The sequence below is a fragment of the Tenrec ecaudatus genome, chromosome 3 (assembly GCF_050624435.1).
Source record: "Tenrec ecaudatus isolate mTenEca1 chromosome 3, mTenEca1.hap1, whole genome shotgun sequence".
Classification (NCBI taxonomy): domain Eukaryota; kingdom Metazoa; phylum Chordata; class Mammalia; order Afrosoricida; family Tenrecidae; genus Tenrec; species Tenrec ecaudatus.
Window position 1 is genome coordinate 97,017,803 of NC_134532.1, and position 27,764 is coordinate 97,045,566.

Here is a 27,764-nt window from a genome sequence, read left to right on the forward strand (position 1 = left end):
AAACAACGGTAACGACAATGGCAGGGAATTTTTAGGGTCACGGAATTCACCACATTGAGGGCAGACTTGCTTTCGTGTCACACATTCCTAGTTTGTTTGGACTGCTTTGCTATCACGATCTCTGACAAGCAGTATCAATATATTCGACTCACTGTTCTGAATAAAGTATCGGCCTAACTGTGCCCCACTTTCTCTCTCTAGTTTAAATAGAATCCAGATAAATTTAAAAATCAAATGAAGCATTTCTACAGCATCAGGATACAATTGTTAAGCAACTGGCTTTCTGGCTAAAACAGTGGTTCTCACCCTTCCTAATGCCCTTACCCTTTAATACAGTTCCTCATGTGGTGGTGACCCCCAACTATAAAATTATTTTCGTTGCTACTACATCACTGTCATGAATCAGGTGACCCCTGTGAAAGGGTCGTTCGACCCCCAAAGGGGTCTCGACCCACAGGTTGAGAACCGCTGCACTTAGCATAAACCAAGTATCACACACTAAGAAGGTGACTTCATTTAGGCAAAAAAGAAATCACCTTAAAGTTACTGAGATACAAGCTCAACACTAGTCCCACTACACCACTGGGGTTTCCCTTGCAAGCCAACGAATCAAAGAGAAGAATCGGAAATCATAAATAGCTTTGCTTTCATTAAAAAAAAAAATCTTCATGTATCTCTTTAGGATTCTTTGGAGAAGTTAGCAACTTTTTTACTTTGGAACTTTTTCACTTAGGAAACTAGGTTTTTAGGAAAGGAGCTTTTTAAAAGTTAAATTTTAATATCTGTCTTTAATATGATTTAATACATAGTATCTGAAGGCTAGAATATGCGGATGAATGGAACTTAGTAATGAAATTTGATACATACACACTTTTTCAAGGTTACATATCCTGTACATGTTAAAAAAATACTCAATTTGCCATTCCAATTAAATTAAAAATTCGTACGTTTTCTGAGAAGGAAGTTTTGCTATTCTGGACCGCTTCTCGGAGCACTTTAGCATGGAGGTCATCTACAATTGCAGCGGGATGGCGGGCACTAGCACAGTGAACCATAGCTTCAATGTATCTGGGGAAGTAAACAGTAAGTGAAAATGCTATATGTCACTGAACATGACAACTCAGCTTTTCTCAACATCGCTATAAAACTTAGCAACATTTAGACATTTTCAACAATTACTCCATATCTGAATGAGACTGCCTAAACCACATTTTCAGAAATTACATACAGGAAACATTTCTGAGATTTTATCTCCTCACAACCCAAAATCAATTAGTACAGATTGGGTAATTGTCTGTCTTTAAATGATCTCCTGAAAATTATTTCCTATGTTTTTTATTAAGTTTTATTTACATGAGATATCATGTGATATAGCATATTAACAATATAAGTTATGACAAGAAACTGCATTTTTGCAATAAAAGCAAGTTTTACAAAAACTGTTTTTCTTGGTTCCTTTCTTGCGCTGAGCTCCTTCAGCATGTTCTGTTCCCCACTCAATATTGTGCTCTACTATGCTCCATAGTGGCCTTAGCCGTGTTAGTTTGCCTTCCTCCACAGACTGATGGTAAGTTCTTTACACGACAGTCTTGACTACTTCTACTGTATACCTTTGTTAACTAGGTAGTAGTAAGAATATGACACATAACTCATTCATAGATATTTGACAATTTTAGGCTAATAAATCCAAAAATGAAAAACAGAATACATAGAAATATAATTATTTCAGATTGAAAAATTAACAAGTGATATCCAACTTAAATATACCCCGTTTAAAACATACTTCCTTTTTTTTCAATCAAACCATTAGTAGTATTCTATATAAATATGATGTTTATCATTTTCAAAACAGCAGTGCATTTTTGGACAAAATTTCTACCTGTCTAAAGCTTCAGCCACCAAGGGAGTCAGAACAATATCCACCGTCCCTTTTACTTCGACTATGGCTGTTGTCTTGGTCTGGGAGACGAGTTGATCGAGGGTCCATTCTTCTGTCAATGTTTCATCATCTGTGTGATCAACACTTTTCTTTTCCAGAGGAGTATATGGTGTACTATATAATTTCAAAAGCAGAGTATATTAAAAAAATTAATAAACCATGACAAAGAATAAGAGGTAGAGGTCCTTTAAGATGGGTCAAGAAAAACCTCACTGCCATCAGCCGATGCCAACTCACAGAAATCACAGTGACTCCACAGCAAAGGGCAGAACAGCCTGAGTTTTCTGAAGCTGTAACTATAGGAGAGAGAGAGCCCGGTCCTTCTCCCACAGAGGAGACTGGTGGTTTCTTTCGTTCATGTTTGAAATGAACTTTTAGGTCACTAATGACTCCAAGTCCACTTCAATTTTAATTTTCCTCCTTTTTTAGCCACTCAGACCAATATTTAGATGTGAGGAAAGAGGAAGCTGGAGGGGTTGTACTAATTTTGATATGCAAAATGCCACTGACTGCTTTTAAGTGCAGCCAAACGTATGACAGAGAAAAGAGCTAAAGCATCTGGGTATTTCATTCTTTTAGAAAATCTACATCAAGTACATAAGAGGTGTTTCATGAAATAAAGTCTACACATTCCAGAATCGCGAACAAGAAAAGTGGAAAGTGTATTATTTTTACTTACTTACAAGTTGATCCTGATAGTTGCATTCCTCTGTCTAACAAAGAATTAGCGGTGAGCCCCTGCTTGATAACCTAGAGCAATATAAAACAATACTGTAATTTTAATAATATTTCTAAAATATTGTGATGCACAAAATATTTATGAGCTGCTATGACTTTTATATATTTGATATAAATATGTGAAAAACAATAGAAAAAGCCAGGCATAATCAATGGGCAATTTCATTTACTGTTTCATCAAATGGCAGGGTAGACTTTTGAAGGTTGAAAATGAAATGAAGGAGAAAAAAGCTACAATCAGCGTTTCAAAGCAAGGGCTTCAAATGTTTGTTTTCTTTACCACTACCCCCATCCCCAGAGTTTGTTTTTAAGTGAGAAATGGATGACCCAGAGAAATATTAAATTGCTAGATGCTAGACTTGTATTTTAGATTCATTAAAAAAACCATCAAAACATACATGGAACAAATCAACTGAACTTTCACATACATGAAAAAAGTATGTTCTGATTTTTGAAGTTGTTTAAAGAAATACGTTTCCTGGCTTATCGTGTAGATATTTGACCACTTAATTAGAAAAATTCAAGAACCCAAACTGACAGCCATTGAGTGAGTTCTCACTCACAGGGGCCCTAAAAGACAGCACAGAAGTGTCTCTCTGGGTTTCCACGGCTTCTGAAATCGCTACGGGAGCAGACAGCCTCATCTTTCTCTTGAGGAGCAGCTGGTGGGCTCAAACCACTGACCCTTGTGGTTAACAGCTTAATGCCTAACACACAACACCACCAAGGCTCCTTAAGTGGAAATATTAATTGTAAATCTCTTGGGAATTCTGCTCCACAGTCAAGACCATACCATTTTATACCACAAAACTCACATACAAACATATTTCTATGTGGAATAAAATAAAAAGAACATTTAAAGTTTTATTTATTTTTTTATCTTGGGTAGGTCATGAAATAGGCATAACTTTAAGATCAAATTTTTGTAATTTTCACTAATATTTCCACTTCAATACATATTAATCAAGCACCTATATATACCTAAGAATATTAAACTCAGCTCAGCACATTTTCATTGTGACTGCTACATCTTAACCCCCAAATCCTGTCATATATCCCAAAGACTGCTGCAAGAACCTCCCAACCGAGTGACCACTCCATTTCCTCTCTTGTACAGTGTGATGACTTGCACTTGGTAGTCAAAGTACATGAGATCACAGCATACTTCCTTTAAGCCCTCAAGAACTTCATAATGAAATTAAAATAAAAAATGAACCCCTGACAACATGCCCTATATATCCTGAGTACCAAAACCTTGCTTAGGTGTCCAGCTTTATCATGAAGAGCCTTCCAGCTGATTCACCGGGATACAGGCACTCTGGCCTCTTTCCCTACTTAGAGCCTTGCTCAGAATTCACTGCCCTTCACTACTCGCGCATCCTCACTCTCCCTCATCCCTCAAATCTCAGCTTTAATGTGTGGCCAAACCAAAGACTGCTCTAAAATTAAAGCCTTTATTAAAAAAAATTAAAACACGAAGCCCTTATTTCTCAAAATAGGCTCCATCTAGGTCTACATACTTCTGAAGATGGTGTTTCCATGTCCCTAAAACTTCCAAAAGAATGATGGAATGATTCCATCATGGCAGTTTTTGGATCCTCAAGAGACTACACTGTGTTCCTTTTAAAGGCTCTTTCAGTTTGGGGGACAAAAAGACATGTAGGGAGCAAGATCAGGACTGTAGATTGGATAAGGAAGGTTTTCCAGCAAAATTCATACAACAGCCCACGCTAGCCTTGAAAATTTATGAGGTGAATTGTCATGATGGGAAAGGAAAATAATTTCTTGGTGCAACTTTGCTGGCTTTTACAATTTTCTCTTAAAAACTTCCTAATAATAAGCCCCCTTGTCCTTCAAGAAAACCTTTGGAATCTCAAAACTATATATACACATATATAGTATAACATGCTTGACATTGTTAATCAGTTCTATAAAATGTTTTAGTCTTTTACATTAGTTACATTACTGAATTTATTGTGACACATTTTTGGCTTCCTTAAAAAGCTATTTACAGAGTATATGGCAGAAAAAACAATAACCACATCAATACTAAGATCTCAAATGACAAGTGAATGGAACTGGGTTTGCTAGAAAGACCATAAACTATTTAAAACTATTTCAAAACTATAAAATATGAATTCTATAGAAAGACTTGGGTCCAAATGTAGTATATTATATACCTAATTATGAGGAAACTTCAAAAAAATGTATGGAGGAAACCATAAGTAAGTAAATACATTTTTTAAATTTAAAAAAGTTTGTGGAAAAAGCCTAGTATCTTTTCATTCCATTTTCCACAAAATTTGAAGCCCACCCACATTACTCAATGATCCTGAGACTTTTGTAATAAATGAGGCCATGACATTTGAAATATTATCAGAAAGATGAGAAATATCAGGGCAGTGGATATCAACCTTCCCAATGCCATGACTTTTTAATACAGTTCATGTTGTGGTGACCCCAACCATAAAATTATTTTTATTGCTACTTCATAACTATAATTTTGCTAGTAATGAATTGTCATGTAAATATGATATGCAGGATGTATTTTCATTGTTACAAATTGAACATAATTAAGTCATGTGTTCAATCACAAAAATAATATGTAATTCTATATTGTGAAATATTTATTTTTAATGATAAATGAAATTTTGTCTTGAAGCATGGTGTAGCATGGGTAACAGTCTACACACCGGGTACTCGTATGTGGGTGTATATCTGCATGTGGGCGGACCCGCCTGGAGACTGATAGAGGAGCAGTGACTTCCTAAAACCATCGGAATTGTGTGTTTACCGAAGGTCTTAGGCGACCCCTGTGAAAGGGTCATTCAACCCCCAAAGGGGTCACAGCCCACAGGTTAAGAACTGCTGAGTTAGCGTAATTAAAATCTATTTCCCTAAAGTATTATATCAGTGGAAATCAGTGACTTGGTTTATACCTTAAAAGTTGGAACAGAAAGCTGTTCAAATGATGACGAACTTTCTTCGCTGGTTGGTGTATCCAGATCGAGTGGACGGTGCAATGAGGATTTGGAGGTTCTTTTGTTGGTTGGGTGCTTAACTGACCAATTAATTACCTGGAACTGAGTAAGGTAAGTCTGGTAACAATTCATCACAGGTTGCTGAGACGTAATCTGCTCACTTTCTATGGTTTTCTCGCCTTCCACAGGATACAGCTGTTCTACAAGGTCATCCTCCACACCTAATGCAGAAACAAACGAAGCCTGGGAAGGATGCGCTTTCAATGGCAGAGTGCGGGGATCCTGATGGCTTTGACCCTGGCCGATAAGGGGTCCTTCCACACTGTGATATATGGAACCCCTACTGTAGTCAATCTGCTGGGTTTGCCTTTTCTTCTTTTTTCTACCTGGATAAGTTCCTGGGCCTTCATCACTGCTAATGGGCTCAAATTCTTCTGCTGCAGAAAAGTAGGCTTCACTATCAGCCATCGACATGCTGGAGTCCATTGATCGATATTGGTGAAATGAATTAGAGTCTGCTGATGGTGTGTATGGGAAAGAACCAAAACTTCTCCTTTGCTTTGGTGAGTCTAGCACATTCTCATCACTTCGGGAGACATCGCTACTAAACTGAACTCCAACAGGAACAGGCTGCTTGTCCCCATAGAAAGCAGCAGTAAGACTCTTCGTACTTCCGAGGCGGGTGGAACATACAGAGGCTTGTCGTTTCAGAGGAGACCTCAGAGGAGACTGGCCAACGGATTTATCTTGATTATTAGGAGATACTGGGCTGTTTCCTGAAACTTCGGTAGGAATACTGAAACAGAAAAGCAAAGCTATTATTTTCATGTCATAAAATTTAATCTGAATATAAAAAGTACCTATAAAATCCTTTTTAATTTTCCAAATAAAGAATAATCTTAAAATGTGCAATGTCCACAAAAAGTAGCAAGATGAGTTCACGTTACATAGAGTTTGGAAATTTCAAGGCAGTTTACACATAATAAAAACATAAAAAAACTCAGTGTATAAGGGTGAGAAACAGGGAACCCACTGCAATGATGGATGTACAACCCTCCCCTCCCAAGGCCACCCCACAGGGGGACAAACAACAGAAATGTGGGTGAAGTGGATGGTGTAAGATATGAAAACAATATTAATTTATAATTTATCAGGGGTTCATGAGGGTGGCAGGGTGAGGGGGGGGGGAAGAGGAGCTGATACCAAGGGCTCAAGTAGAAAGAACATTTTTTTTTAATGATGACAACATATGCTCAAATGTTAGACACAATTGATGTATGGATTGTTATAAGAGCTGTAAGAGTCCCCAATACCTTGATTTATTAAAATAAAGAAAAAAACCCAATGTACAATCCATGAACACTAATACACTGGTAAAGTTTTGTTCTACATTAAAATATACCTTGTTCAATAAAATATACCAGGGGCTTTTGCATAAATAAAAGGGATGGAAGGAGAATAAAATATTAAAGATAATCCCAATTTTTTTATTTTGGCAGAAAGCAGCAGTGTCACTTCTGAGATACAACAAATTGGGAAGGACAAGAATAAAGTCAATATTCTATGTCAATTTGAGGTATTAATGAAACATCAAGTGGAAATATCACATAGGTGGCTGAGATTATGGGAAACGTGCTCCCCAGCTGAGAAGAAAGGACGTTTACAGAAACAGAGCGGCTACCTAATAAGTGGTCACACAGAAAGCAAGAATACATCCACCTCATCAGAAGGGCAGTGTATGCATGTTAGCAATCAATTACTCTGAGTGGTGAGGATGACAAAAAAAATTCATTCTTTGTGCTTCCTTCATTTTCCTAACATATGACAGAATATGGTATTACATCTATGATCAGAAAAATTGACATTTAAGGCGTAGGTGAGAAATGATAGTATTTCTCAAGTAGGAGAGTAGAGGAGAAGGGAGGGTTTCTGGCCATGACTTTGCACAGCCCTCCTCCTCTTAGGATCCGTCTTTAAATCCGACGTGACACTCACCTTCCATGGCCAGCATCTCTCTTTGCTCCATGTAAGTGCTCCTTCTGTACCAGATGGTCTTCCGCGGCGGAAGACGGGCTTTCCTTCTCCCCGGCCAACAGCGGCTGCACAGCACTGGAGCCACTGCTGTTCTCCTCGGAGGATGAGGAGGAGCTGTGGGACCTTAATGGCACTTGCAGACTAAGGTGCTGGGCTTTTCTCTCCACGTCTAGTCCCCCTGGCTTGTTTTCCCATTCTTTCCTTTTCATGCCACTCACATTCCCTACGCAAGTTCAACAAAAAGGACACGGACAAAATCAGCATCGTTTTCTAAAGGCACAAGAAGCTAATTCACATAGTATGTCAGGGATAGTAACAAACTGTAACCTTTTATTTGAAAATTCCCAAACGTACAGAAAAATATTCAGAATCGTGTGAATAACCCTTTGATTTTTCACTCGGATTTACCCAGGTTGACGTTTTACTCCATTTGCCTTGCTTAGCAATCACTGTCCATACTGGTTGGCAAACCATCTGAGCGTTAGCTGCACATGTTGGGGCTTCTCAATTCTAGATATTGGTTCCTACAGCTCATGGTTACTAATTTTAGTAAATAGAATATTGGTAACATCTTTAATGTACCAATTTTCTCAACTGGCTTGATAATGTCCTTTACGAGCACACTGCCCCATCCAAAACAGGATCCAATCTAGGATCATGCATGTATTTGGCTACATATTTGATACGTCTTCTTTGAGCTATAACATTTCCTCAGTCTTTATCCTTAATAATATGAACATTTTTTAAAAATAATAAAGAGCTACTCCAATGGCGCCCTGCCCCATGAGCTTTTTTTAAAGAATGTGTCTCATTCTGGTCTACCTGTGTGTCCTCACAATTATACTCAGGCTGTCTGGGTGAGGATCCTGTATTGCTATATCCCTCTCGAAGCAGCACATCTGGGAGGGTGAATGCAAGGAATATACTTCAAAGAACAGTGTTCTTGAACCTGACTACGTTAAAACCACTTGTGATTACAAATAAATGCACACAATCTATAAAATCAGAATCTCTGATTTTTGGGGTCAGACTCTCTTTTTTTAAGTTAGCCAAAAACTATTCAAATATTTTTTATTAAATACAGCCTCCTACCATATACCCTAAAACAAAAATTCCATGAAAGCAGGGGTATTATCAAGTTTTTTTTATTTTACTGATATGTTTCCAGTGTCTAGAATAATCCCTAGTCCTTAAAAAATTCACTATTTATTTTTATTTTGTTGTGAATGAGTAAGTACGTGACTATTCAGTACCGTGGAGCACCACTGTTTCAGAGTTTCATAAGAGGCTTCTGGTGGATTACATAAGTTTGGAGGTAATATAAAAGTAAAGCTTTATAGCTCGCTAGAACCTCAAAATATTTCTCACCCAAATCCCCTCACATGCCTAATCCTCAATCATCACTGTGTTACTATCCAAGTAAGGGCAACAGGGAATCTTCTGGCAGAATGAGATGTCTGCTGAACAGAGCATAGTTCTCAGTGGAACTGAAAGGGTAATAAAACTTTCTACAATGTAAGCAATATTATTTGCTTATAAAAATTAGAATAACAAAAAAGGGTGGGGGCAGGTAGAGGGTAGATTCACTTCTGTACTTGATAGTAAACTCATTAGAGTTCACTGACATTCCAAATAGATCCTCTGGTACCCTACTTGGTTCTGTCGTGACACTGTAACAGCACCTGTGTACCTGGCTCCTGACAGAGGACAACCAGAAAATGACCCCATATACAGAGACGAATACTATCTTTCCTGGCAACAACATCATACTCCTGAGGAAATCAAGTGTAAGTATACACACTCCCAGCTAGGCAATATAAGAATTATAATAAGCTTTGCTTTATTCTGCTTGATGTTAATGAGGATGCCCCCCAACCGTTTTCAAACAATGTACACATGCTTTGTAGATTTCTTTCCTTGACTTTGTGATTTTTTGATATGCAAAACAACTGGATTAAGAAAGGGACTAATGTTTTCTTTATAGTTTGCATAATTTCAATGACAATGAAAGTAGCTACTACTGGATATTACAAGTATCACTATTGCTAAGTCTCTTTATAAAAGTAAGCTGATAAAAACAACTTTTCCTTGAAGTACAGCTATTACTAAGTATAATCTCAAAGATGGGTTTTGGAAAATAATGATATATTTAGAATACACTTGGCTAAGAAAAGTCATGTAAGTCCACAACAGGAAAACTGAAAAGTAGATCTACTTGTGTATGTAATTCTGGAAAATTCATTGATTTTTCCTGGTGTTTAAGCATCCACAAAACAAAAGTGAATTACACTGAATCCTACACACAAGCACTGCTCAGAAAGTTAATTAGGCTGAACAAAGTAACATCAAGCTTCTTTCAAAATAGTGTAACAGGGATGAAGATTATGAAAAATTAGAAAAAGTGGAAAAAATGACACATTTTATTACCATCTATAATTTTAGGAATTTCTTTAGTAACAATCCATTCTCCAGGCTGTAGCAGAGATTGTCCATAATACATATCGGACTCTGAACTTGTACTTGAAAACGCAGAGCTACTGGAAGGTGTCAACTCTTCAAGTTTGAAGAAATCCAAGCCAGTTACTGTGCCTCCAAAGAATCTGCAGCCACCGAGACAACCACACTTGTTCCTACACCTCTTGTTCTTCAGAGTGTCATCTGGCCATAAGAACCACAACCTAGAAAGAGCCCAAAGGAAGACCACCACAGGAAGCTCATTGAGAAATTAAAAACTGTGGCAAGGAACCAAATGTGTTAACTGTTAATATTTTTAAAGACAAAGTAAACTCACAAAGGTCTATCTCTACTAGAACACTTTCATCTTTCAAAACATTTTTCTTCTTTAAATGAAAGTCTTACCAAGGTCAGATAGAAATATGTAAGTACAATAACAATAATAAATATATAGTAACCATGGATATAAAAACTGATAAAATATGTAAACATGTAATTTAGGCAGGTACATCTTGCTTGAAAAACAGCAGTATTCTCAAGAATATTAAGATATAATCTATAAATATGTAAGACCATTAATACACTATGTTCAGTAGACAGGTTATTATGCTAGCATTTCAGAAGCTATGTCAATGACGCTTTTAGCATACTTAATTGTTACAAATATGGCACAAGCAAGAAATTATCAATGAACCCTGAACAATGTACTACCTATATTCTAACAAAAACATTTGTTGAGTTCCACTTCCTTCTAAGGAGCTGAAAAATGAGATAGTAATAGTAAAGAGAACGTATACAAAATTTTTCAGGCTCTGTGTAAGTAATCCAAATGTAGATATTTCTGTATTTATTAATCTCCTTTCTTAAGAAAGATTAAATACAAAGACATTATAGTTAAATCTGGAACCTATATCTTAATTCAATTTTACATTAAATAATAAAGCCACCTCATATTGAGTTTCCTTTTCAAGCATTTTCATGTGTACTATCTTTTTCAGAGGGAAACATCACAATACGCATGAAAAAGAGATGACAGAAATGATCATCTTCAGTTCACATTTACTCATTTAATAAAATAATACTGAACATATTTATATGCCTGTATCATGAGAGATAAAATTGATATAACTTATATCCATGTGAAATTAACAGTAGAGAGGTAAAACTAAATCTTAAGTAAGCAAATAATATCTAATCGCTAAATAGTGGTTGAGTAATATCAGGTACAGACAGGAAGTTATTGCCGAGAAATCAGGAGAAATCTTTCAAGAATATTTAAGCAAAAACTTGAATGAAATGAGAATATCAAGCTATAAAGCATCAGCTTAGAGAGGAAAAAAAAGTTTTTCAGCTGAAGGAGAATTTGAGGTATCATTTGTCTTAAATGTTATCATTTTTAAATCACTTTTCTATTACATAAAGAATCAACATTTAACCATTCAGCAACAACATTTGTAAGCACTCTCTTACAATAAAAAGTCTTCTTGTACTCCACAGAACTCTTTACTCTTTACAGTAAAGAAAAATTTAATAGGAACTACAGCTTTGGAGTTAGATAAAACTAGTCTCAAAAGATGTGTTGCATAAGGTAAATCTGCACAAGACCTCTTTAGAGTGTTGAAAAGCCAAGATATTATTTGAGGATTAAGATGTCCCTTAAATGGCATTTTCAATTGAATGTGAAAATTAGACATTGAATAAGGACAACGGAAGAAGAATTGATGCGTACGACACATTGGGCTAGATTACAATACTGAAGCCCCAGGACTGCTAGAAGAGAGACGGTCAGAGCACTCCTTAGAGGCCAGGGTGTCAGGGCCTCAGCGTGCACGTGTCGGACATGCGGTCAGGAGAGACCAGTCCCTGAAGGACAGCAGGCTTTAGCAAGTGGAGGGGTGGTGAAAAAGAGGAAGGCCCTAGACAAGACAGCCTGACACTGACTACTACAATGGGCTCAGGCGCAAGAATAATTGCAAAGATGGCCCAGGACCACAGTGTTTCCTTCTCTTGCGTATAGTGTTGTTAGGAGTTTAACTGACTCGATGTCACCTAACAACAACAACAACAAAACCTGGGCTTAAATTCCAGTGTGTCACTTACTAACTTTGAAACCTGGGTCAAACACTAGCTAACACCTCTTGAACCTCAGTTTCATCTATGATGTGATAGTTAACAAGCCTAGTAAGATTTCTGTGAAACAATAGTTTGAGGTTACAGAGAAATATATTCTTCCCCACCTAGTTACCACATGAATAGTCATATGGGTGATTTATTAAAATGCAGACCTCTGGTTAAACATCGAATATTGAATACCACAGGACAGGGAGGGATGATTTAATAAGATTAAAGGAGATAACATATGTAAAGGTTCTGATGCAAAATCTGGAATGTGTCAAAATTACACAGCAAACGGTAGTCCTTCCTACCCTGAAAACATCCAATGCACCAGCTCCCAAACCTTAGCTTGCATCACAGTCCCCTGGAAGGGTATTGAACAGACTGTTGTGCTCCACCCAGACATTTGAATGGAGGTCTGAGAAAGACCCGATTGTGTAAATTCACACAATCCTCCCAGGAGGTGCAGAGGCTGGAAGTTCCAGGACTACCCTTTTAAATAATATTGATCTAATGAAATCAATTAACTGCAGTCCCCTCTTTGGCTTCTTTAGCACCTTGCTCACAGGTATTTTGTTCACACTAACTGGCTGCCTAGCAAAAAAATCCACATTTTTCTTTAAAACAATAGTCTCATGTCTTAAGAGTCTCCCAGCAATATCAAGGAAACATATAGCCTTTTTTCCCCAAAAAACCTTTTGGAAATCAAATATGCACAAAAGACAACAGTCAAAGCTGAAGACCATGTCATGTTACAATTCACCATGAGCCCTAAACATCAGGCCTAGAATGCAAACCTCTTGCTCCTCTTGTGGAGACATTCTCAGGGTGTGTTCACAGCAGGCAACCTTGAGAACCGAGGAAAGGACAATTTGGAGAAAAACAAGTTTACTATAAAAACAGTGGGTTCCCTTAGCCTACTCTCGCTCTCACAGTGTGTGGGCATTCATCCTTCTCCAACACTCGTGAAATGTGGGAATAGGGTAGTCCCAGATTTAGCAAATAAAAATAGGTGTATCGTCTACAATATGTGTGACATGTACACTATTTAGGGAGTTCTGGAGATGTTGTGGTTAAGATCTGAGCTGCTAACTGGAGGGTCGGCAGCTCACACTCGCCAGCCCCCCAGGGGAGAAAGACTGGCTTGCTTCCATAACAAGGGGTCCTGGGAAAGCAGTTCCACTCTGGCAAATAGGACTGCTTCGAGCTCTGTTGCGATGCACGAAAAGTGAACGAAATCAGAAACCCTAAAGAGGCCATTCAATTTCTAGCAAAAGCATTTTCTAAATGTAGCAACAACAACCAAAAAAAAAAAGTCATTATAAAGTTAACAGGCTTGGATTCATAAAAATGTATACACTGAATTTAAAAATTAAAATGAGGAAAATTGAAAATATTTGCAACAGTTATCAATCACTAAAAGAATAACAATCTCTACAGAGTTCTTAAAAACTGGTGAAACACTCACCAAAGCTCAACAGTTAAATGTACAGACACCATAAATGGGCCATCCATACATGGGACAGCAAAACAGAAATATAACCAATAATCTCATAATAAATTTCACAAGAGACAACAAAAGAGAACACCTTTGACTTACTACTAAATACTGCAAGTGCAAGAATGGTGCACCAGTGAGACATGGATGCTCTTACGAAGCAACAGGGTATATGAAATGATCTTTCTGGGAAGTAATGTGAACAAGTATTATCAAAATTCTAAACTTTGAATCTAATAAAGTCTCCTTCTAGAACACTATTTAAAAGAAATAACCATATAGTATGGGGAAAGACTTTGTGTGAAAAGTTACAACTGTATTATTATTTATAACAGTATATTTTAATTTTAATATAAAGTTAATGATGAAGTAAGGCATATTAATATATCTTTTCTAAATGGGGTAAGGTCATTTCTTTAAAAGAAATTTTCCGTCTCTGGACCGGCCCTTCCCCCTTCCCCGCCTGCTGCTCCTCATGCAAGACCTCGTACAAGACCTGGCTGAGACCTTCAGCAGGCGTACGGCCCCTCCAGAAAGGTGGTCAGGACAGAGGCTGCTGTGTGGTGGCTCCGCTGGGAGTCTCCTGGCCCCTCCTGGGGTCTGGGCCGCTCACAAGAGCAGCCCTTGTCCCTCAACCTGACCTCTCGGCTTCCTGACCACTGCGGGGCCCACAGCCCTCGTTGGCAATCAGGAGGTTTTTCTTACAAACCTCTCCTCCCAACCCCCAACTCGGCCTTTTGGATTGTGGTATTTAATAAATAAGACAGGACTAAAAAAAAAAAAAAGAATTTTTATTAAACTATCAATCATGTGAGTAAGATAGTTAGATATTAATTTAATGAAAATGTGTAGTTAAAAGCATACATACAGTAAGAGGAAGAATATTTAAAAGAGTGAAAAATACACAAAATTCTCAGATTTAAAATAGTGATTTTCCTTGTTTCTTGATAATGTCTGTAATTTTAGAACAGGCATGTATTTGTTTAAGTGGAAGCGGTAAAGATGCAAAAGGCCATCCTGTCTTTAAAAATGATTCAGGAATATGCTCTGATAGACTTTTTAAAGGCAGATCCTATCATTTATTAAACTCGTTACCACAGAATCCACACTGACTCCTAGAGACCCTACAGGACAGAGCAGGACTACCCTTGTGGGTTTCTGAGACTATAAGTCTTTACAGGAATAAAGAGCCTCATCTTTCTTCCTTCGAGTGACTAGTGGTCTCAAACTACTGACATCGTGGCTAGCAACTCAACATGCAATCACTATGCCAACAGAAACAGTTCTATGTACCCTTACTCATCCCTGGAGAAAGGCCCACAGAGTACAGCAGAAAAATAAATGACAGTCCTAATAGTGGGTTCTAGGAATAACTGGAAGTGGAGGCAAGGTGAGAAAGGGCAGTACCTTGAAAAGGTTTAACTGTTGACTTATATGTAGTGGAGAGTCAGAATTATACCCCCCAAAATAAAGTTATTTCCAGAAAAAACATCATCACCAGAGAAGAGATCTATGATAATGGTCACTGAAATATCAGCAGGTCCTTATACATGCCATCAAGATGTAATATCACAAATAGTAAGTCCTTTATTTGAAATGTGCTTATTCCACTCCTAACAGCAGGATTTTCTCTATACTTATCAAGATTTATCATCTTAACCTGTGATATATTGTCACTTACCTCTTGGTTCTGGCATCATGAATTTCTAAGAAATGTCGTTGTGCCTCATGTTTAGAATGATGATCAGCAGCTAATGCAATATCAACAGTGATGAGGCCTAAATTGGTTGACCCAGCTTCAAGCCAGTAGGCCCTCCGGAGCACTGCAGGCTGCAGCCCAACTCTGCAACTGTTCAATTGCTCGATGTACTGTCTCACTTGAAAATCCTGAATGGCAGCACTTAATCCTTCCCCAACAGACTGATTGTGGAGATTACAGTTTGCAACTCGAATTGCACCCATCTAAAATGGAATGAAGAAAATGAAACAAAGTGTAATGTTTATACGTTTAAACAGTTTAAAATAAACTAAGGCCAGGTAGTATGGTGGATTAAGAGTTGGGCTGTTAACCCAAAGGTCGGCAGTTTAAAACCACCAGCCACTCCTCAGGAGAAAGATGAGACTTCCGTAGGAATTTACAGTCTCAGAAACCCAGAGGGACAGTTTCACTCTGTCCTATAGGGTTGCTATGGGTCCGACCTGATGTGATGGCAGTGAGTTTTGGTTTGAGTTTTTCATTTAACTCAGGTCATTCCGTCATGGTCAACAAACCGAAATCAGAACAGACTTGAATTTGGAAATTGGGAGTGTACTGGAACAACAACTGGAAGGGGACAAATTACAAGCAGAAGCCCTGAAAGGAAAGAGGCGTCGTGCGACAATTTGGGGCTTGAGGGGAGAGACTGAATTATTGCTACAACTATGGGTCAACACACATACTAAACCACATAGCTAGTAAACACATACTAAACCACATAGTGCCATCATCGATCCAGGCACAGTTGTTTCTACTGGTCAATAAATTTGCTTACTAGGTAATGTTTCCTAGAAGCGGTAATAGAATAGAACAAACTCAAAGTTTTACAATTTGGCAGATTCAGCAGACTGGGGAATAAAATTATGGATCAATGCCCTGCAATGGGAAGACTCACAACCAGCACAGGACACCCTTTACAGGAGTCTGATGTGTAACACTGGAATACTGGAAGAAATACGGATAGCTACCGATACACATTCAGAGAAGAAGAGTCAGCAGCAGGGCGGCACTATTCCAGCTTCCCTCGACTGTGAGGCCGAAGCCCAACATGCAAAGGCAGATCTGGTTGCCATGCAACACCTTTGTCACCCTGGAATTAAGTTTTTACTTATAATGTTTCTTATTCCCGTTATCTTTGGATTCACCATAATTTAAACAATTCAAGACAATTTCGGTTACACTCCTGTCCATGACTGAACTAAGTTCTTTAAAATACAGGTAGGAGTGGCTCTCATTCATAACCCAGGAACTGCCCATGTTCTGTGAGAAGGAAAAGTGTAACTCTTGATTAGGTTTCAAGACATGTAGATTTGGTTTGGTGAGAGGTAGAACTACATTTACCTTTATATTTGTAGCACAGCCATGCTCCACAATAAAAATATCAGCTCCATCAACTGCTAAACGAGTCATAGTGTATTTCAAATTGTCTGAAGTTGGACAAGGTCCAGGAATACAACTCAACTAAAGTGAAAAGGAATCGTACAGCATATTCATCATCACTAAATTATTATTGATACTGAAATATGATGCCTACTTATTTAAATAAACAGAGAAAATTCTGGTCAGACGTATATTTTAAATTTTATATGAGCAAATTAAATCACTAACAAAGTGTTAACAATTTAAAAACTAACCATGAGTAACCATTTAGTCATTTTCGTTCAGAAGGATTAATATTACTCACAGAGTAGATATATAACATTATTGAAACTCAATAATGAATAGTTATGGTTATAGTTTTGAGAAGCAAGCAGTGTCACAATATAAGAGAACAGGCATGTTCCAGAGTGGTCTATACATCGGGTCATACAAGGAATTTAATATTTCCCTGGGTCCAATTTCTAAATTTTCTATGTAAACATACATCTGTATCCTAAGCAATTAATATAATAATGAAAAAAGATATAAGTAATAACAGTTCAACAGTAAGAAACAACTTTTTGCACTATCTGCATTGATCTCTAAAGTTATATATTTTAATGATTACCCCATATTTTAAGTATTTACAATAAATAAGAACACAAAATATAATTTTTAAATGAAAAAGAAAGAACTATTGTGCTATTTCCTGGGGATGTATAGTTGATTTAATGCTGATATATCAAACATTTTTTTAAATTCAGAAATGCATGTAATTCTGTTAATGTATCTATAAAAGTACCTTGGATTCACAGAACCGACGATCAATTCCATGCTGACATATTATTACTGATTTGGGTCTTTCCAGCTCATATTCCCGACATACGACATGGAAGACAAATGTCTGTCCCCATTCCAAGAGACATGCCAGCTACAAATACACCGTGACAGAGTGACAACACTGTTAGCATTTTCAACAAAAGCTCATTAAGAATATGAACACAACTTGAGAGAATCAAAATATTTTTACACCTATTGATACACAATCTATTTGTTATTGGCTAATATCCTGATTTTTCCGCCCTGACATAACTTAAAATCTTGTGCTACTCTTCAGTTGTGAATGACAACAATGTACTACCAAAATGAATGCTCACTGCAATCGATCTATTCAATTGCCAGAACTTTTAATATATAGATATATATTTTAGAATAGGAATCCACTAATTGGAATCTACCTAACAGATAAACATCTGAAATTTTCTAGTATTTTATTATTCTCTAGAAATAAACCAAGTGTGGTTCGGAAAAATTAGAGTATATATTTATCATATTAAGGTACAATTTGGAAAAACTAGGTTTTTAATAATTAAAGCATATTTGATTATTAATTTGTAAATGAATAGAAGCTCATTTAACTACATATCAATTATTTAATGATAAAATTTGGTTACAGCATCTAAAATACCCACCTACCCCACCCCCACCCATACACCCATATACACACACACAGAGTGGGAGAGAGAGAGAGAGAGAGAAGACCAGCCATCAAAGCCCTATGGAGCACAGATCTACTCTGAAGTCACGGTGAGTTTGAATCCACCTGATGGTAGTAAATGCTGGTGGTTGACCTATAGCTCTAAACCCACAATCATAAATAGTTCAATAAAGTGAAATTGGACTCTGACTCACCAGGGTAGCTATCAAAGTTCTGAGAGACACTAATGAGTTCTATCCAAAAAAAAGCACAAGGTTGTCTGGCAGTCTGAAAGCCACTAGTGAAAATGCGATGAACATTCATAATGAGCACATTAAGGACTCTTGGGAAGTGGGGAAGGAAAGAAAACAGAAAGTACATCAGGAGACAATACGAGAATTCCTACCTGTGGCGCTGTGACCTTAGCTGTAAGGCTTCCAGCCTGCACATCAATCAGCCATGCATATTCTAAGGAGTCACTGCCCAAAGGAAGCCCTTCTGCTGAGAACATAGCATGTGCTCTCAGCTGCAGACCTGACAAACTGATGTGACCTTCCCTGAGAACTTCATCCACAGAAGGACGCTGCTGAAACAAAAACAGTGACACTGTAAACTGTTCCAATAAATCACATTATACTTTTCTGGTTGCTTTGCCCGCCCAGAGATGAACAGTAAAACCAAGCTCTCTGGAAAACAAAATTTTCGAATCCACAGCTCCAAACACAACCTTGGACCCATAAAAGCAGTTTGAGTCAAGCTTCTTTTCTAGCGTTCATGAGAACCCAACTACAAAGCAAGATAGCTAAGTCAGAAATACTATGCAGATCTTCCCAATTAGTAACTGCCTCTGAATAAAAAGAAATTAGTAAACTAACTAATAAGGAATACAAGAGAACACACTTTTGGTGAGCTAAGAATCATGAGATTAAAAAACAAACACCATTAAGACCACAAAATAAGGAACTAGGGAGAAAAAGTCAAATTCTATAAACATTTCAAGAAATCTATATGTATGAATGAACCCTGGTGGCATACTGGGTTAGCATTGGGCTGCTAACCACAAGATCAGCAGTTCAAAACCCACCCTGCAGAAGAAATGTGAGGCTTTCTATTCCCATAGAGATATAGTCTCAGAAACCCACAGGGCCAGTTTCACTCGGTCCTATAGGGTTGATCTGAGTCAGAATCAACTTAATGGCAATGAGTTTGGGGTAATTTTTTGTAGAGATAATAGGGCTTCAAAGGGTTTATGGAAAATTTCAATTTTTTAAATTTAATTTTTCCACAAACTCTCTGAATTCTTCTTGCTTGTGAGGGATAAACACTTTTTATCTTAGAGAATAATTATATACTCCTCATTAAAAAGCAGTAGACCTTTGAAAGAGAAAATTTCAACAGAGATAAAAAACATGCCTCAAAAGAGGTATGATATGGCAACACCTGTTTCAAGGAATGATCAAATTATAAAGAATGAACTATTATAAAGGATGAATCAAATGTCTGAAAATGCTCTATTCATCAATCATTACACCGTATTGATTCTATCTTCCAACCTCATTCAAATGCACTGAACTCCTTTTATTTCCACTACTACCATCTTGGTCTAAATATCACTTCTTCCCAGGAAATACAATTTGCAATATGCTCCTGATTTTCTTCCCAGTGTTTGTTTTATATCTCTCTGCTCTAAACGCTACAGCCAACGACAGAGATCTTTAAGGGCTGAAATATGATGTCACATTCCTATTTAAAACCTAATCCCCTTAACATACATACAAGGGGGTACCAAAATAAAAACTGGAAAGAGCTCCACCGGGTGGAGCTTTTTTTAGAACGCATTCTTCTTGTTAAGCGAGCATCCAGCAACTTGCTCTAAGTTAGTGCACCCAGTGGCATCAACTGGGAAGGTTCTCTCTGGTCACAGTGAATTTTGTCATAAAAGCAGTTTTGCTCAAACCTCGTTTTATTTTTCTGTGTGTGTGCGTGTGTGTGTGTGTGTGTGTGTGTGTGTGCGTGTGTGCGTACGTGATGGCTGATTTAAGAGAACGGTGTGCAGCTGTGAAATTTTGTTTCCTGCTCAGGAAAAATTCCGTAGAAACAGCTGTAATGCTGAACATAGCTTACAAGAACAGCACTGTGGGGAAAACTCAAGTATACAAGGTGCTCATTTCAAAAATGGGGAAATGCTGATTGATAACAACCTTGTTCTGGATGTCTGTCAACTTCCCAAATGGATAAAAATGTGGACTCATAGTGTTAGAGTTTGTTCCACCAAGTCAGACTGTTCATCAAACTTTCTATTTAGAGGTTCTGAAAAGACTGTATAACAGTATGTGACAAAAAAAGGCCTGAATGCCTGGTGGGAAATGATCAAGGGTAAGGTTGCTTAGAGAAGAGGTATACTCTAGCCCAGGTGGCGATGAAGCATGGTAGTAGGGCAGGAGGAAAGTCAAGGGAGATGGAGGAAAGAGCTAGGAGTCAAAGGGCATTCATGGAGGTCTAGACAAAGACATGTACATGCAAATATATATAGGAGGATGGGGAAATAGATCTATGTGTCTATATTTATAGGTCAAGTATTAAGGTGGCAGAAGGACCTTGGGCCTCTACTCAAACACTCCCTCAATGCATGAATACCTTCTTTTATTAAATTGGAACTCTACGATGCTCACTCTCCCGTCACAACGGCTGGAGCCAAAGTGGGTGAACAAGTAAATGTGGTGAAGAAAGCTGATGGTGCCCGGCTATCAAAAGAGATAGTGACTGGGGTCTTAAAGGCTTGAAGATAAACAAGCGGCCATCTAGCTCAGAAGCAACAAAGTCCACATGGAAGAACACACCAGCCTGTGTGATCGAGTGGTCCCAAAGGGATCAGTTATCAGGCATCAAAGAACAAAAAATCATATCATTGACTGCACACCTCCATGATAGGATCGCTGAAGACAAACGGGTGCATAAGCAAATGTGGTGAAGAAAGCTGATGGTGCCCGGCTATCAAAAGAGATAGTGTCTGGGGTCTTAAAGGCTTGAAGGTGAACAAGCGGCCATCTAGCTCAGAAGCAAATAAGCCCACATGGAAGAAGCACACCGGCCAGTGCGATCACAAGGTGCCCAAGGGACCAGGTATAAGGCATCATGCAAAAAAAAAAAAAAGATATAAGTGTGTGTATGTATGTGTATATATGTGTATATGTATATATGTATGTGTATATATGTATATATATATATATCATATCAAATGAAGGGGGAAGTGCAGAGTGGAGACCCAAGGCCCAAGTGTCGGCCAATGGAGATCCCCTCATAGAGGCGTTTAGGAGAGGAGATGGGTTAATTAGGGTGTGAGGTAGTATCGATGAAGAACACAGCTTTCCCCCAGATCCTGGATGCTTCCTCCCCTCAACTACCATGATCCGAATTCTACCTTGCAGGGCTGGATAGGACAGAGGCTGTACACTGGTACATATGAGGGTTGGAGGTACAGGGAATCCAGGGTGGATGATACCTTCAGGACCAAGGGTGTGAGGGACGATGCTGGGAGAGTGGAGGGTGAGTGGGTTGGAAAGGGGGAACTGATTACAAGGATCCACATGTGACCTCTTCCCTGGGAGAGGGACAGCAGAGAAGGGGGGAAGGGAGACTCCGGATAGGGCAAGATATGACAAAATAACGATGTATAAATTACCAAGGGCATATGAGGGAGGGGGGAATGGGGAGGGAGGGGGGGAAAAGAGAGGACCTGATGCAAGGGGCTTAAGTGGAGAGCAAATGCCTTGAGAATGATTGGGGCAGGGAATGTATGGATGTGCTTTATACAATTGATGTATGTATATGTATGGATTGTGGTAAGAGTTGTATGAGTCCCTAATAAAATGCAAAAGAAGAAAAGAGAAAAAAAATTATTAGGGCAAAGACTGTACAGATGTGCTTTATACAATTGATGTATGTATATGTATGAACTGTGAAAAGAATTGTATCAGCCCCAATAAATTGTTAAAATAAATAAATTTAAATTAAAAAAAAAAAAGGCCTGATTGTGGCAGAAGGTGGACTGGTTTTGCCACCACTACAGTGCACCTGCTCACACAGCCTGTTATTGGCAAAAAACAAACAAACCCGTGTGCCTGTTATTGGCAAAAAAAAACCCCACCAAAACACCAGCATTCCTCTCTTGTCACACAAACCTTACTAACCTGACCTCTCTCCGTACAACTTCTTTTGTTTCCACGAATGAAGAGGAACATGAAAAGACAATGGTTTGATGACATAGAAGAGATGCAGAAAAAAAAATGATGGCGATGCTGTCAGCCATCCAAACAGATGAGTTTGAAAAATGTTTCCAAGATGGAACCACTGATTTGACAAACATATTAAGTGTAATGGAGAGTACTTTGAAGGTGATAAGGCTGTTTTGTAAAAAAATTTAAATCACTTTGAAAAAAAGTTAATTTTTTGTGGGGTACCCCTCATATACATCCCCAAACCTCGTCTTATTTGGCTTCCATTAATCCCTCCATTTTTGTCTCTTCCCACACCCCCATTCTCTCTGTTATAGCCACAATGTACTTTGGTCCTTTAAATACATTGTTTCATCCACAAAGCATTTCTTTTAGATGTGATAGCCTGATTAGTAAACTGCACCAGCCCTATGGTCTCCACATAGGAATAATTTTTTTTTTCAGAAAAGCCTTCTGCTTCCAGACCATTTCCAGCTCCCAGAGCATTGTTCTGTGAAACTGACAGACAACACATAAACAGAAAAATAAGTTGGGCAGCCTAACTTAGCACCTTGACAACAAGTCTTAGAAAAAAGGCAGCCATACTTCGAAACCACCAGCTGCTCCAGGCGGGAAAGGTGGTGCTTTATACTGACGCACACAGTTACAGTCTCGGGAACGTACAGGGGCAGCTCTATGCGCACAACCCCTTTTCCCATGGGGTCACTATGAGTCGGCACTGGCTGGATGGCAATGAAGATGAGGAGGCTTCCACTAGTCGTACTTTCTGAGGTCTGGTGTCTGTGATACAGCATGTTAACTAGGCTTTGGGGAACAAAAATGGCTCAGCAAGGGATGTCTTGGTCCCTCAACCATGGTGCTCAGTACCTCAACCATGGTGCTAAGTAGAAGTATGTATAACTTAAAGTATACAGACCACCTAAGAAGCCCTGCCTAGTTAGGGGGACCAGCATAAAGTACACCTCCCTTTTTGTAAGTCTCTCACCCACAGTACTAAGCGGAGTACACACAGAAGAGTCTACACATACTACCTGACAACCTTCTCAAGTTGGAAGGACATTCAAAAATGGAACAAATGTGTTCTGGTATGCATGCCATCTGGCTCTTGTTGTAATACACACTGCTTTGTATATGCAAATACTCTGGGACCCTCTGGTGTGTTCTGGCTGCAACTGCAAGGCTGCAATACGCCTGGAGGAATCACCATTAGGAACTGGCACTCTTTTTCTAATGCTGTTCTGGCTATTTAGAAATCAGGAGCAATACGCAAGTGTCCTAAACTCACCATCCTAAACTCACTGTGCATATGTGTAATTATTGTAACTTTCATGCACTTCATAGCTTTACCCTAGAATAATTAAGGTAACTATGCCTTGTTCACCACATATTCCACTCCATCAAATTGCATGACGACTCATAGAATTGGTGCTGCTGATTGACACACTTCCCAGCGCTTTCCATATACTAACATTATCTCTCAAACTAATTTAACTATGGTAGTCTTTGTGCATGTGCATTTGCAACATATCTAACAAGGTACGTACAACTTGTTCACACACATTAAGAAAATTCATTATTAAAAATTGCTCATATGTAAGTTTACATATTAAAAGTGTAAAACCTTCCACCACAAAAGACAATGAGCTAATACAGACAAAAAGGAAAAAAGATGTACTAGGAATAATCATGCCTGCACTACAAGAAATACACACATTAAGTCTTTGAGTAAACTCTAAGAGAACAGGCAGTACCCTCGACTTTGGGTGAATGACAGTGTGCTAACCATCTAAGACTTGTCGGTTTTCACACTGTGGTGGTTTGCGTGAGGTTGCAATCCAGAAAGCTGTATCACTGGTATTTTACATATCAGCAAGGTCAAAGTGAACATCTTTCAACAAAGCTTCCAGACTAATAACAGACTACGGAGAAGGAAAAGGCAGCCACTACAGAGGAATTAGCCACTGAAAACCCTGTGGATAGCATGAAAACACTGTCAGTCCCTGAGAGCCTCAGGAAGAGAAGCAGAGCAAGGTCAGAGATAGTACAAAAAGATGAGCCTCTCAGGTCAGCAGGCACTCAAAATAGGACTGCGGAAGAGCTGCCCTCTCAAAGTATAGCAGACCGTAAAGACACGGATGGAGTGAAGTCTGAAGGGATAAAGGATTCAGAACCTTCATTTGTTGATGAGGCATGATTCAAAAGAAGTAACAGCTGCAAACATCAACTAAGGATTGTAACTTGGAATGTACTATGAATCTAGGAAAACTGGAAGGCAAGTATGCATATGGACTTCTCCTGATGAAAGACACAGAAATCAAGTGATTACATCTGTGGGAAGAGACAATGGAGAAAATACGTATCAGAAGATAAAAGCAGATCAGGGGCCAATTGTGGAACAGACCGTCAAGTGCTCATCTGTAAGTTCAGGTTGAAGCTGAAGAAAATTAAAACTAATTTATGAAAGCCAAAATACAACCTTTAGTCTATGCCTCCTGAATTTCAGAACCCCTCAAGAACAGGTGAGATGCATGAAACACTAATGACAGAGACCTGATACATTGCGGGGATGACATCAAGATCATCACACAATGAAAACAAAGTCATTTACTAAGACAGAAAAGATCAAAGCAGATGTCTCAACACACTCTGAAACTTGCTTTTAATCACAGAGTAGCTATGGATGAAATGATCATGTCAAAGAGCTGAAAAGAAATTTTAAGATCATCACGAAAAGATAAAGTACAGTAACATAATGCAATGTGGAAAGACTTAAGACTTAAAAAACCCAACAGGAAGGAAGCACTAAGCATACTTTCAACTGAATGACCTTAAGGGAAAAGTTAAGCCTCAAACTGCAATACTGAAAGAGTCCAGGCAAAATACTGAAGGCAAAATATTGGATGATGCAGATAGCATTAAAACAATGGTCCTCAACCTTCCTAATGCCTCAACCCTTTCACACAGTTCCACATGTTGTGGGGACCCCCAACCATAATATTATTTCCGTTGCTACTTCATAACTGTCATTTTGCTACTGTGATGAAGCGGGCAACCCTGTGAAAGGGTCATTCGACCCCCCAAAGGGGTTGCGACCCACAGGTTGGAGACCGCTGCATTAAAAGAAGCATACACAAAGTCAATCTACTAAAAAGAACTCCCTAGTATTCAACCTATTAGTTCCCTAATTAAACTTCTAATTGTGAGCATCATCTGTGAGTTATATACAGTCATTGCAACAAGTTATAGAACCCAGTAGAGTGCATGGAAAAGCAGAGAGCTCCATGGGATTCAGAGCAGTAGGCAAATTAAAAGGCTCTAATTTAAAAAGTTATACATTGCACACACAGACACTAGTGCATTACTTTGGCCACATAAATACCAACAACAAATCAGTAAATCTTTATATTGACTCATTTTGACATTACCTGATAGTTATCACTGACAAACACATTCAGAGGTGATAGGACAAGTTGTAGCATGGTCTCCCTGAATCCTTTTTTCATTTCAAAGCAGAGCCTTTCCAAGAAAGCAGTAGGGCACTCAGGGCCATCAGTAGTTCCATGCTAACAGTCAAACAAAATACCATAATCAAAGAATTAAAAAGTGACCTGTGAATACTGAAATATAAAAACTAGATATACACTATGATTTTTTAAAATAGTGTTTACTGACAACAAAGTAACTGTGCCAATAAGGACAACTTCCTGGAGCACCGGAAGCGGGTGACTTCTCCAGTGTGCAGCTCTGGGCTCATAAGATAAGCAGTATGAACCACAATCATCTAGCACAGGGGGAGAGGGAGGGGCAAACTTTTGAGATGGAAGAGCCAGTCCTGTTCCTCACAATAATTTAGAGATTATCCAAGAACCATAAGTACATTTTTACAAATGAAATTACCATTATCTGAATGATATCCTTTAAAATTTTTCAATTCTACTTCATAATCACATGTATGTACTAAGATAGCTGCCTACGGCTTACAGGCTGTAGTTTGTGGACCACTGATCTAGAGGCACACCCTGCCTAGATAGCCTGGTTCCCAAGTGCCTGGACCTTGAGGGCATTTTGATCTCCTACCAAGACAGCCCAAAATGGGGCATCCTTGGAGTGAATGAGGACACTTTGCCTGACACAATTCAACCTCCAAGGTCAACCTCCTGAAAATGGATTTTTCTAACAGGTCCACCACAAGATCCCAAACTTGTCTAGGGTCTACTAGATATAAAGGCTAATAAAATTTAAATTAGAGATTATCTACCTGGTTAATTATAAATCCACCAATTCAATGTCAAAACAGAATGTTCCAAACTTGCAAAGAATTAAGAATGAAAAAAATTAAATTATGAACATCAAGTAACCATATTTAAAAATTAGTGTTAGCTTTATGGAAACTTTAAAACATTAAATTTAGAAGTCTTTGCGTATGTAATTATAAGTGAATGTATACAAACACAAATACAGTTGTCTATACTACATGTATTTCATAATACATTCTATCAGGGCACTTAAATACTTACAACAGGAAGTCTCCCGTGAACTTTGTATAAATTAACAAGAACAGTAATATCCCAAGGACGCAAAGAAAGTGGGTGAACAGACTTGGATGAACTTTCATTTTCCCTTCTGTCATTCTCCATTCCGACAGCAGTCCACCCAGAGCTGGATGATGTTGACAATGACAGAACAGGACTAGAAACCACCTCTTCAAAATCCATATACATGTCATCTTCCCCAAAGTAATTTTCCTATAAGAATTAGTAATAAAGTACCATCAATTGAATTTTTAAGACCAAGATTTGTTCATTATTTATCATAAAACGTTGTTGGATTCACTTCCTAGAACCAATTATCCTCAGGTGACATGTTGCTCAAGCATATTTACTGCTACACTCAGTAGAATGCACTAAACTTGTCCATCTCTCTCTCTCTCTGAAACACACACTTCTTGAAAATAGGTATGTCATCTCTATAATTACTATTCTTGGAACACACTAACCAATCAATAAAACTGAGCTGAATTGAATGGTGTGCTCTTTATAGTAAATAAATTTGTAATTAAGTCTATCATTCTAAGTCTAGTAACTAAATAATATAGTCTCAATACTTTAATAAATCCCACAACTTGCTAACTCAAATACTTTCCATCTTCGATTTGATTTTAAATGTTTTATCAATGTT

At 38.2% G+C, this 27,764-nt stretch overlaps 1 protein-coding gene across 4 annotated transcripts in view; it reads right to left on the minus strand.

Moving 5' to 3' along the window:
* The window catches only part of BLTP1 (bridge-like lipid transfer protein family member 1), a 222,041-nt gene that overhangs the window by 128,561 nt on the left and 65,716 nt on the right, over window positions 1-27,764 (minus strand). For 3 of the 4 annotated variants that reach the window (XM_075543855.1, XM_075543852.1, XM_075543853.1), the window contains exons 21-32: window positions 27,104-27,331; window positions 26,012-26,149; window positions 18,758-18,937; window positions 17,677-17,805; window positions 16,857-16,976; window positions 15,441-15,721; window positions 10,120-10,370; window positions 7,654-7,915; window positions 5,617-6,454; window positions 2,619-2,689; window positions 1,880-2,053; window positions 948-1,068 (exon numbers count right to left, since the gene is read on the minus strand). In XM_075543855.1, coding sequence (XP_075399970.1) covers window positions 948-1,068; window positions 1,880-2,053; window positions 2,619-2,689; window positions 5,617-6,454; window positions 7,654-7,915; window positions 10,120-10,370; window positions 15,441-15,721; window positions 16,857-16,976; window positions 17,677-17,805; window positions 18,758-18,937; window positions 26,012-26,149; window positions 27,104-27,331 — 2,793 coding nt within the window. The remainder of the gene's footprint in view (window positions 1-947; window positions 1,069-1,879; window positions 2,054-2,618; window positions 2,690-5,616; window positions 6,455-7,653; window positions 7,916-10,119; window positions 10,371-15,440; window positions 15,722-16,856; window positions 16,977-17,676; window positions 17,806-18,757; window positions 18,938-26,011; window positions 26,150-27,103; window positions 27,332-27,764) is intronic. The other variant, XM_075543854.1, reaches the window with a different exon arrangement.